At 34.9% G+C, this 11,794-nt stretch overlaps 1 protein-coding gene across 1 annotated transcript; it reads left to right on the plus strand.

Moving 5' to 3' along the window:
* Positions 1–275: 275 nt before the first annotated feature.
* LOC120540777 (5-hydroxytryptamine receptor 7-like) lies at positions 276–10,200 on the plus strand. The gene is made up of 2 exons (XM_039771840.1): positions 276–1,585; positions 8,890–10,200. The coding sequence occupies exons 1-2, from the start codon at positions 978–980 to the stop codon at positions 9,638–9,640; spliced, it is 1,359 nt and encodes a 452-aa protein (XP_039627774.1). The 5' UTR covers positions 276–977; the 3' UTR covers positions 9,641–10,200.
* The last annotated feature ends 1,594 nt before the right edge of the window (positions 10,201–11,794 follow it).

Consider the following 11,794-nt stretch of genomic DNA (forward strand, 5'->3'; position numbering starts at 1 on the left):
TAAATGTAAATCCCCTCTTTCATGAATTCTTAGTGATCTACATATATCTTTTTAAAAATATGCTAAAAACATTAAACCCGAAAGATCGACGTCTTTGACTGCCCTCATGGGTTAAAAATAAATCACTAGGATATTTCTCCAAGTACTTCGGTTTTCTTCCCAGTTTCCACAGACGTGCCTATTAGGTTAACTGGCAACTCTAAATTGCCCGTTTTCGGTCCGGGCTTATCTACTCTGTAATGGACTGGCCGGTCAGGGTAGAAGCCCCGATTTGTGCTGGATAAGTGGGTTAGAACATTTCCATTGAAACATAACTCGTCAGATACCTCCATTCTTTGTTGGGAGTCGACTTTGCAATATATATTTTTTTTCATTAGGTTGTTTTTTGTTTTATATAAAGTGGACTTGTATAACTGCACAATCGTAGAAATATTAAACATCTTTCGACGATTATTAATCTAAACACAAAAAGATAATCCTCGTACTTCACGTTTAACTATCAGCTGATAAAGCGCCAGGGCATTACAGACAGCATTTAAATTACTGAATGGTTGCTCATGTTTAGGCATGGATATTTAAACGGTATTGCATGAAATCTCAGATAAACTGGTGGAAAAGTATATGAAACAGCGGGTGTGTACTATGAATAGATGAATGCCGTATACTGATGGGTCTCCTGAGCCTTAAAAGAGTTAAATCTCATTGTCGATGCCTTTGCCATCCATGACGTGCATGATGACTTAAAGAGACAGAAGTACATAACCACAGTTTGATACTTTCTTTGCCCACGGAGAGCTTTGCTCTTCAGGAGACGGGGCATTGACTGAACAAACGTCTGCTTAAAGGGGGCTTTAATCATTTCAAGATGACATACGCTCTTGATATACATTTTTAACAGAAACCATGAGAACTGTTTTGCAGTACAGCCCGGATGAGCATTCGGTCCCTTCTTTAGCGCTTTTCCTGTCAAGAATCCAATGCAGGACTATTGGGCCAGTTGCACATTAACAGGGTCTGTCAGCAGAGTTAAGCTGCCTTCATGGACCAGGGCATTCAAGATGGTCATAGACATCAATAACAGTTACATTTATGGGAAGAGTCGAAACTACATGATAGAAGAACTTCCAAGAGATTTCAGTACATCTAGAATGATTTCAGGATCACTGGATTCCCATTTGCTTATGATTGTACAAGAAGCCTCTCCCAGTGTATTACCGACTCCCAGCCCGTCACCTGCCAACGATACTCGGTGTGGGGAGCAGATTTTGAACTATGGAAACATCGAAAAAGTGGTAATAGGGGGCATCCTTACGATGCTTACTTTGCTAACAGTTGCTGGGAACTGCTTAGTGGTGATTTCAGTATGCTTCGTTAAAAAACTAAGGCAGCCTTCGAATTATCTGATTGTGTCTCTCGCTCTGGCTGATCTCTCAGTAGCCGTGGCGGTTATGCCCTTTGTCAGTGTTACGGACCTTATCGGGGGTCAGTGGATATTCGGACAGTTCTTCTGCAATGTTTTCATCGCCATGGATGTTATGTGCTGCACGGCATCTATTATGACTCTCTGTGTTATAAGCATAGACAGGTGAGTAGCCAAAAGCAAATGTTTCAAATAATTTCATACTCAAATATGCCACTGAGGATCAAATAGTGCACTTGATATACGACTTTCTTTCTTTCTTTCTTTCTTTCTTTCTTTCTTTCTTTCTTTCTTTCTTTCTTTCTTAAAAAAAGTAAATACAAGTGAAGGAATCACATTTCTCGGTGCTGGAAATGAACTGGCAAATAGCTAAATGTTACAGGAACGGTTAGTTAACCACATAGATTTTTGTCCGGATGCGTAGAAGTTGCAAATGAAACACTCATTTCTTCCGGTTGTGGAGCTGTCCATGGTACCGATAAAGTTCTCCGAAAAGCGTCAGATACGCAGATATGCAGTCTACAAAGCTGACTGAATGGGTTATTTTTTTTTATTTGTATGAAACTATATAAGTAAATAAATATTTATTTAGCTTGATTCGGATGTAAAGTCGACCGTCAATGAGCACTACTATGTTAAAAAAATCCACAAACAAATGTTCATTCTACTGTCCAAATGCCTGAAATATACATACACACAGAAAGTATGCCCTCATCAGTCCAGTTCAGAGGGCTGGGCTGGAGCCTGGAGCATATTCTGGTGGCGCTGGGTGGAAAATGAAACAGCTGCGGCCAGCTCGCGTGTCTATCGCAGGACACAAGGACAAGCACACTCATGCCGGGACCGGTTTAAGGTCGCCAGTCATCCGAGTTTGCACGTCTTTGTGGATATGGATGGAAAATCGGTGTAAGTACTCAATAAATACTTCTTGCAGATATGAGGAAAACGTGCCTACACCACACAGTAGGTTTAATTTGTGTGGCGAAAGCGCTAACCGTGGCAGCAGCGTGTCGGTTTAAAGGCGGATGTAATTTAGGTGTTAGGCAATGCAGTTCTTGAAGCAGCCGTTGCCGTAGTACCGTTAATTAAGCACATGACAATGAAAATATTTCATACACAGTGCATGATGTAAAGAGTGCATTACCTAATATTTGAGTTTTGGTTTCTTTTCTTTTTAGCGGTAAATGATATCCAAATAAATTCAAACCATGACCTTATATATCATTCTATAAAAAATACAAATGTATTAGTAATTAAGTATTCTTCGAAATCTTTATTTTTCTTTTTTCCCAGTGCTTTGTGTTGTTCCAAATGTATTGATATTACTGGAAGACATCAGGATCTGAATTCCACTTACTGAGAATAAAAACAAATATACATTTAAGCAAATACTAGACTTTAGTATAGCATTTCAGCTCACCTAGTTTAATAAAGGTCCTGGCTGTATAAGGAAACAAATTAACAAATTGTTTTTAGAGTCTGTCTATCTGTCTACACTCTTACAAATACGAGGTCTTTAATTGCACTATATGATTCTTTACTAGGTTGTGTGGCTCCTTGTTGCTAAATTGCTTCACTAAACACCATTTCATTGTGGGACAGGTTTCTTTGCATATAAAGTTAGTTCTTTATGCTTTGAAAATCTTCCTAATATGTAGGGGAAAAAAATCTTCAAAGTATGGCGTGCTACAGGACACTAAGAAATGAAGAAAACCTGCGCTTAGCTTGTGTTACTGGACGTATGCAGAGAGAGTCCTTTAAAACTCATGACCCATTTCACAAATCTGTTGCCATCTATTCATGGTTATTTAATGTATGGATCCTGTTACAAATCAAAATAAATAAAGGGTCTTTCAAGAACCGTCATGTTCATGGGTCTTTTGGGAACCAAAAATGGATCGCCTATACTATCACTGAAGAGTCACTCTGGCACCTTCATTTTTAAGAGTGTATGGTTGGTTGCCTCCTTACATGCCTTCTCTTGTTTACATTAAACAGATTATGAGCATATTGTAAATAATTGTGTCTTATATAGTACGCTTTTTTAAATCAAATTTTAAATATAAGACTAAGCTCAAATTAATTATTACTCCTAAATGTATCATAATTAAACAATTATGTTTTCAAGTGAAAATTACAACACAGTGTAGAAATGTCTTTATATTCTGCATATTTATGAGATTAATTTGTACCATCTGTCTTTTCATCTAAAAAATTAAGCTTTCTGTTTCAATATTAAGAATAATAATTAACATATTAATCTAAACATGATATGACATGACATAAACATGATATTTGGAAGTAACAGTATATAGGATTTCAAAACATTCAGACAATATTAATAGAATTTCTTTTTCTTTACGTAAGTACTGCAAATTAATATGTGTAAAAGAGTGTGGCTAAAATGTCATAACTGCACAAAAAAAGAGAGAACACGTAAGAGGAACATGAAAATCTCCTATAAGCCCTAATGCACATTCTGCTACTAACAGTAAGGTTTTGTTATCTGTAATGATGGAGTCCCTGTTCCATTCAGCGAAGTTTTTCTCTTTGATACATTGCATTCAATCACTTCTTCAACCTGCTTTCTTGTATCCCTTTTCAAATGTGACTTTCAGAATTGACCATTTAAAGTTTATTTTAATTAATAATGAATAAAAAACCTTTAGTTCAGTAGTTACATTCATTGCATTTAAATGGATAGTGAAGCTTCTATTATGGCACACTGTATAAATTAAAATGGAGTAAACTCTATTATCATTAGCCCTTCACAGACCTGAGAATTTGTCAGCTACTGAGTAGTTAGAAATCTTCACTTGGACAACATGACCAAAAATACATTTTTAACAGTAGTTTAGCTGTCATGACAATTAAGCAGAAGGTGTATATATGTGCTTTAAAATGTACAGCAGTAATAAGAGTTATACATTGTCTGTAGACCATACTTTATAATTTTTATTCTTCAAAAGTGGTTAAGGTGACCTTAATAAACCTAACATTTTAATAAACTAGAGTATGTATTTTTTGAAGAAGCCCTGTTTGCATAAACAGATGACATTCAATCTTTGGCTGCTAACTGACATGATTCAGAAGTTGGATTGCATCGCTGAATATGAGCCAGCTTCATTCATGTTTAAAACATGGGGCAAAATTTTGCTAAAAGAAAACATTATACTTATGACAGCAGAATTCATCACATTTCCAGATAGTTTTTATTTTGTTTTCAAATGTCAGGTACATTGTTTGTTAAAACTATGGTAGATCTATAGACTCATCTTGCTCAACTGGAAGAGTCCTAGTCCATCTCTTTTAAGTCAGTGAGTAATCTGATATTATATACTATTTGAAATTGGAAAAAATCAAATTCTCACTTAGAGGATCTGTTCAAAACACTTTAAAAACCTGGCAGGATCTAATCAATAATATTTTAGAATAAGCATTTAAATTGAGGAGAAGGACTTCTTTCTCTCTTTACTGCTGTCACAGTTTTACTCTGGCTGTTGGCTTTCCTCTCCTTGTCATTGGTGGGGTTGAGTTGAATTAAGTTTTGTTAACTTTGACTTGATTTTATGGAACATTAAATGCTTTTAATAAACTAAATAAAGTTAAAAATAAATAAATAAATAAAATACAATTATGGTAGTTTGTTACTTGGATTTTGGTCTAACTTAAAGTCTCATGCTTTGGTAATAGTTAAAAGATAAAGGATTACAGTGTTTTTACTGAAAGAGCCTTGAAACACAAAAGGCCTTGCATGCATGGAGATATCTTGTCCTTTCTTTTAAGCAGAGCTATTTTTTATGCAAGCTCAAGTGAACTTTAGTAATTGATTACAAGTGCCTTACAATGTAAAAGTGACACACATGATAAGAAAAAGCTTTCAGATCAAGCATTAATGATTGCGGAGAGTTATTTTTTGAACCTTTATGATCTTGTCCCTGACTGGAGTAGACAATTTTTCATGATGTATAAAGATAAAATCCGTAAGGGAATTCATCTTAAGTGAAATGTCCCCATTTGTCAGTGTAACGCACCTTATGAAAATAATTTCAGATACTCTTAGTGCTAACTGTAGTCAGCTTGGGGCAAAGGCCAATCACGTATCAAATGCATTTTTTAATGATTACACTTGTACAAACTGATGTATTTTCTATTGTTGCAATTAATTACAAAATATGAAATTGGTCATTTTATGATCTACCATACAGCTGTTACTCTGTGTTGCAAATAATTTTTAAACAGCAAGCTGCTGAAATAAACCATTTTAAGCATTTTTGTTTTAAGTGATATGCTCTTAGGACTTTATAAAAATTACACAAGTTATTCTGTTGTTCACTGGTAATAAATGAATATCACCAAGGGTGATATTTAAATCTTTTGCTTTCCTCTTTCATGGCATTTAAGACTCTTGCAACAATATGGCATATGTCCTCATCTTTCCTTCATCATAAAATTATTTCTCTAACAACTCTCTCTTGTTCTCCTTCCTCATTTTGTTATTTATGTTTATACACCATACATGTAGACCTCACTAGTACATATGGAACACACAGACTGTTCTGTACATAAGCACATTCCTCATTGATGCTAATTTTATGTCTATTGTTAATTAAACTTCACTCCAAACAAAATATAGCACATGATGAAAGCTAAAAATAATTAAAATGTTGTAGTATGTCCTGTTTTTAAAAATTATATTATCACTTTTCACAAATACATCCATCTTCTTAACACACTATATTCTATAGCAAGGTTGGAGCCTAACACAGTAGTGTTAGACACTAAGCAGCCCTGTACTTTGCTACATACACATCTATCTATCTATCTATCTATCTATCTATCTATCTATCTATCTATCTATCTATCTATCTATCTATCTATCTATCTATCTATCTATCTATCTATCTATCTATCTATCTATTAGTATAATAATGCTAATTGATATTGTGGTGTATTCATTATTACTTTTTTACAATTGGTGAAAGATTTTATCAAAAATAACTTGCAACATTAGGCTAAATTAGAATTGCTTGCACATTTTTTTTTTTTACAACTGACGCAGAGCAAGTCAAGTGAGTTGTTAATGGTCACACAATTAGTTTAGAGTAACAAACTGAACAGACATCCTTGTGGTTTAAAACTAATGTGTGTAATGTAATTCATTAAATTCATTAATTTAAATTAATTTAGTACAATGTGTTGTGCTGATTTTTGTTCATACTGAATAATTTTATAAGCCTCCTGGTTTGTGACTCTTATTGTTTTCTTTCTGAGTTATTTCCAAAAGTTCCTTAATTTTCAGGTATGCTTGAAATTATCCTCTCAAATGAACATACTTATATTTACCTTTGACAAAGAGAAGTTGCATATTCAACTACAGTGTTTATGAAATTTATTCAATTTAAAAGGTTTTGCATTTTATTGTATACAACATTGAATCGCAGTTAATTTGATTTGTTTTTTTTTGGCACTGATCAACATAAATAGACTCTTTAATGTCAAAGTGAAAAGCAGATTTGTGCATAATGATCTAGATTAAATACAAATTGTAAAAGCCACAGTGGTTGGACGGGCATCCAACCAGAAAATGGGATAGTTCCTTATTGTATGGGAGGCTCCAAGCAGGCAGATGGGTATCCCAACCAGGCGAGAGGAAGGAGCCAGACCCAGAAGTGATGGCTGGAGTGGATGGACAGACAGCCCACCGGAAAATGTTGCTGGGGATGTTATTCCTCTAGAACACGAGATGCCAGCAGCCTTCCGTATCACCACTCATTTGAGAACCAGCAGAGAATGCTGGGAGATGTAGTCTGGCAACACAACACAATCACAAGCTATGCTCTGCTCTTTTACTTGAGAGCTGGACAGGTGAAACATTCTTCCATTCTGTAGACATGAAGGTTGAGATCCAGTGCGCCAAGCTAAGCACTGAATCCTATCTGCTGAGGAGCAGCTATTACTTCAAGAAGGAAACCAGCATCTGAAGTCTTGTGCCAGAAAGACTGATGCTTCTCCCCATGAAGTTGCAGAGAATACAGCAGAAGGCAAAGCATACCATGGACAAGGGACTGTCAAGAAAGGAGAAAGAATGCACTCCAGTGCGTAACGAATCCTCCACTTGAACCCAGGTTAGCAACAAAAGTAGCAATTACACACAATATATTGTAAAGCTAATTATTGTAAAACTATTTATGTTAACATATATATGCATTTATCATATTTCTAGAATCCTTGTGTTTAAATAATAAATTTCATTATTTTGTTGCTTAAAACGAGAGTGTATACATAAGTCCAATAATATAAGTAGAAGAACCACTTCCTACAACAGAGAAGGATAAGTTAAATGAAGTAGGAATCTTGCTGAAGTATTTTGTAAATTATCAGTATTGCTGAAGGTAAGACTAATGATTAATCAATCTAATTAAAACTCACAAGTAATATCCAAGTTACTGATCATTTGTTAAAGTCCAATTAAATCACTCATTAGGAAATGGAAATAGTATGGCAAAGCTGTATATCTACTTACAGCAGGCTGTTCCTAAAATACTGAGTAACTGTGCAAGAAGAAGACTAGTGAGGGAGATCTGTGATAAGCTACAGCAGAAAGACTGGAAAGACAGCATACAACTATTTTCTGGGTGTTTCACTAGTCGCAAGTTTATGGGATAGTGGGAAAGAGAAAGGCACTGTTAAAAAATGTGCACTGGAGAATTTGTCGTCAGGTGTATGGGAGATTCCAGAGTCAGCTCCATATTATCAAAAAACATGCAATCCCCATCATGAGCCATGGTGGTGACAGCATCATGCTCTGGGGATTCTTCTCTACAGCAGGCACCGGAAGAGTTGTGAAAGGTAAAGGATAAAGTCAATACAGCAAATTACAAGGAATCCTGGAGGAAGACCTGACATGCACTAGTTTGGAAGAGTCCCGAGCCTTGGGATAAGATTTTTTTCCAGGCAAATCAGTGACCCCAAATATAAAAATAAAGCTACTCAGGAATGGCTTAAAAACACAGATGTAAATCTCCTAGAGTGGGATAGGCAGAGTCCAGATATCAATCTAGCTGAGAATGTGTTGGGGTCAATACTTATACAATCCATAATTCCCTATTTTATATTTGTAAATAATTAAAACCACTCTGCAAAGATCTGCTTTCACTTTGAAACGAAGTTGACATTGTTGACCAATGCCAAAAAAGTCAAATTAATTGCATTGTGATTTAATGTTCTATAATAATGAAATGTAAAAATGTCTAAGGGATGAATAATTTTAATAGGTACATATATATATATATATATGTATATATATATATTTACATTTTGGTTATGCATGATAGCAGGTCTAAAAATTTCATACCAGTCGATGTAAATGTAGAAAGATAAATCCTGCTTATTAACACCATGTAACATATCGATAGGCTCATTTCTTAGAGACTGAATAGTTAACCATATTTTTTGTTGTGTTTTAGGTATCTGGGAATTACAAGGCCACTGACATATCCTGTTCGACAAAATGGAAGATGTATGGCCAAAATGATTTTGTGTGTTTGGTTGCTATCTGCCTCCATTACTCTGCCACCATTGTTTGGATGGGCCCAGAATGTGAATGACAACCAAGTATGTTTAATCAGTCAAGACTTTGGCTACACCATTTACTCCACAGCTGTGGCATTTTATATCCCCATGTCAGTTATGTTGATGATGTATTACCGGATATACAAAGCTGCCAAGAAGAGTGCTGCCAAGCACACATTTTCTGGCTTTCCACGTCCAGAGGAGGGTGGCATTGACTGTGTAACTGGAGTTATTAAAATACACAAGGAGTCGGAAGATTGCACCAATTTTTCACGGCTCCTCAAACATGACAGAAAAAACATTTCCATTTTTAAAAGAGAACAGAAAGCTGCTACCACCTTGGGTATTATTGTGGGGGCTTTTACAGTATGTTGGCTGCCTTTCTTCCTTCTTTCCACAGCCAGACCATTCATTTGTGGCATTGAATGCAGTTGCATCCCACTTTGGGTGGAAAGGACATTTCTTTGGCTGGGTTATGCCAACTCTCTTTTTAACCCTTTTATTTATGCCTTTTTCAACCGAGACCTGCGAACCACCTACCGGAACCTGCTGCAATGCAAATACAGAAACATTAACCGTAAACTGTCAGCAGCAGGAATGCACGAGGCTCTGAAACTTGCAGAGCGGCCAGACCTTGTCCTTTAGGAAATTGAATACTTACTATACTGTGCCTAATCAGCAAACCTCACAGAGCAATTTATTTATTTTTATGCATTTAAATAATTTATGAGCTTTCCTTTATACCATATCATTACACTTAAGCTAAAGAAATTCATATTACTGTGATTATTCAGAATACTGTGCCACATGACATGCTGAAAACTAGTGAGAAACAAATATGTAAATATGTTATTTAATAATCTAGCTCTTTCCCACGACAGTTGTCCCACCTACATGCTCTTGGTTAACTTAATCTGCTGTCCTGATCAATGTATTCATGCATTTGTAAAAAAAAAAAACGTAGAATGTGGTGCTCCACTGCTTGAGCAAATGCTGCTGTGGTGTGAAATGTTACAAAAATGCACAAGGTCTTTTCATTTACTCAGGGTATTTAAAAGTAAATATAAGTGTTATGTTTAAAAAGAAAAGCTGATATTTGTTTATTTGAAAAAATCTAAAGCATAAAGTAAGTAAGAGTGTGAAACCTTGATGTGTACAGATTTTTACAGCAAAAAAAAAAATATCAATAAACTTAATGAACAAGACTTTTTTTGTGTAGAGTCTTTAATTGGGAAACATGAATGCTTTGTTTAAAATCTCCATGCAAAAAATCAACTTAAAATAGAATGACAGTTTTCAGGTCACTTGAATGTGCACAAACCCCCCTTAACATATTGTTATATAATAAAGAGCTTTTCTAAGGTAATATTCTTAGTTAATTTAGCTGCATTTTTACTATGCTGTATTTTAAACAAAGCTTGATAGGCTTCATGTGCAATTTTTAGTAAAGGCAAAGCTATAAAAATCAATTTTTAGCATCTGCTTAGAAATTCTGCACTGCATTACTGATTCATTTTCCTTTTAGGTGGAGCATTAAAAATATAAAATTTAGATATGTAGAAGATAAAGGAAATGAATTATTTTACACTTTGATACATGTCAGTAGTCTAGTATGTCTATACATTACCCTTTATGGACGAAAGGGTTACAAGTCTTACAAGTCTCAGACAAGGAAATGTTGGGGTGCTAATCTCCATTTACTTCTTTGTTTCTTAATGAAAAATGCAAATGCCCAATGGTGTGGAGGCAACAAATTAAACAAAACAAAATAGCCCCTGTGGGCTTTGTGTTTTTGCAATATTACAAGAGCTCTATCTGAGTCATTCTTCGCTTGCAGAGTGACGCCTCCTTCTGCCAAACCCATAATACATAGTTCAGAAACTGGAAAGCACCCTCTGTGGTTGCCTTCTTTGAGCTGTGGGAGGAATAGGAGAAGACATGATTAGCGACAGCGCCCCCTCTGGACTTGGGGTGTTACCACATAGCCTGAGGGTGATCCACAATCATGCTTGCATGACACCTTCTAACACTTTAAATATGAATAGCGTAACTGCTAAAATTTCTTTTTTTTTTTTTAACCAAATACATACATTTCAAATATATAAAGAGCTTCTGATCTGTTTTATTAAATATTTATTCTCAATTTGTTCTCTAATTTTTATTTTGTTTTCTATGCCACAGCTGCAGAAAATGTAATGCCATTACTTGTTTTATTATTATATATACAAAACATCAATAAACACAATATATATTTCAGTCCAAAAATGACTATCAGAAGAACACTAATGTTTATTTGAATAGTCTGTACTAAAGTTTTTTTTTTTAGCAACCTTTTTTTTAAGATTACTTTGAATAAAGCTATTCATCCAAATTCAGTATACTAAGTCAACAGATGTAATGTATCTCTGACAAAAGATTAAGATTCCTTTACTATTAAATGTTTACATTAAGAAAGAAATTCATGAATAAATGTTAACATAGTACTATTTAAATTTGATTCTCCATCATTTTGAAAGGAACTGCACAGGTTACAAAAAACATAAGTGCTTCAATTTCAATAACTTAGTGAGTCACTATTCATTTTAAGGTGATTTATTTAAAAACAAAATTGCGTCAATGTACTCACCAATTGACAGAAAATCTTAAAAGGCATTTAGACATCTTCTTGCCAAGCCATAATGCAGACAGAAAGAAAGATAACTCCTAACACTTGCATCTTTGTGGCTTCTTAGATTGCTTCTTTCAAAACAAATCCATTTTTCTATCTCAATGCTTCCCATTGTGTTTTTTTGGTTTGAT

The sequence above is a fragment of the Polypterus senegalus genome, chromosome 1 (genome assembly GCF_016835505.1).
Source record: "Polypterus senegalus isolate Bchr_013 chromosome 1, ASM1683550v1, whole genome shotgun sequence".
NCBI lineage: Eukaryota > Metazoa > Chordata > Cladistia > Polypteriformes > Polypteridae > Polypterus > Polypterus senegalus.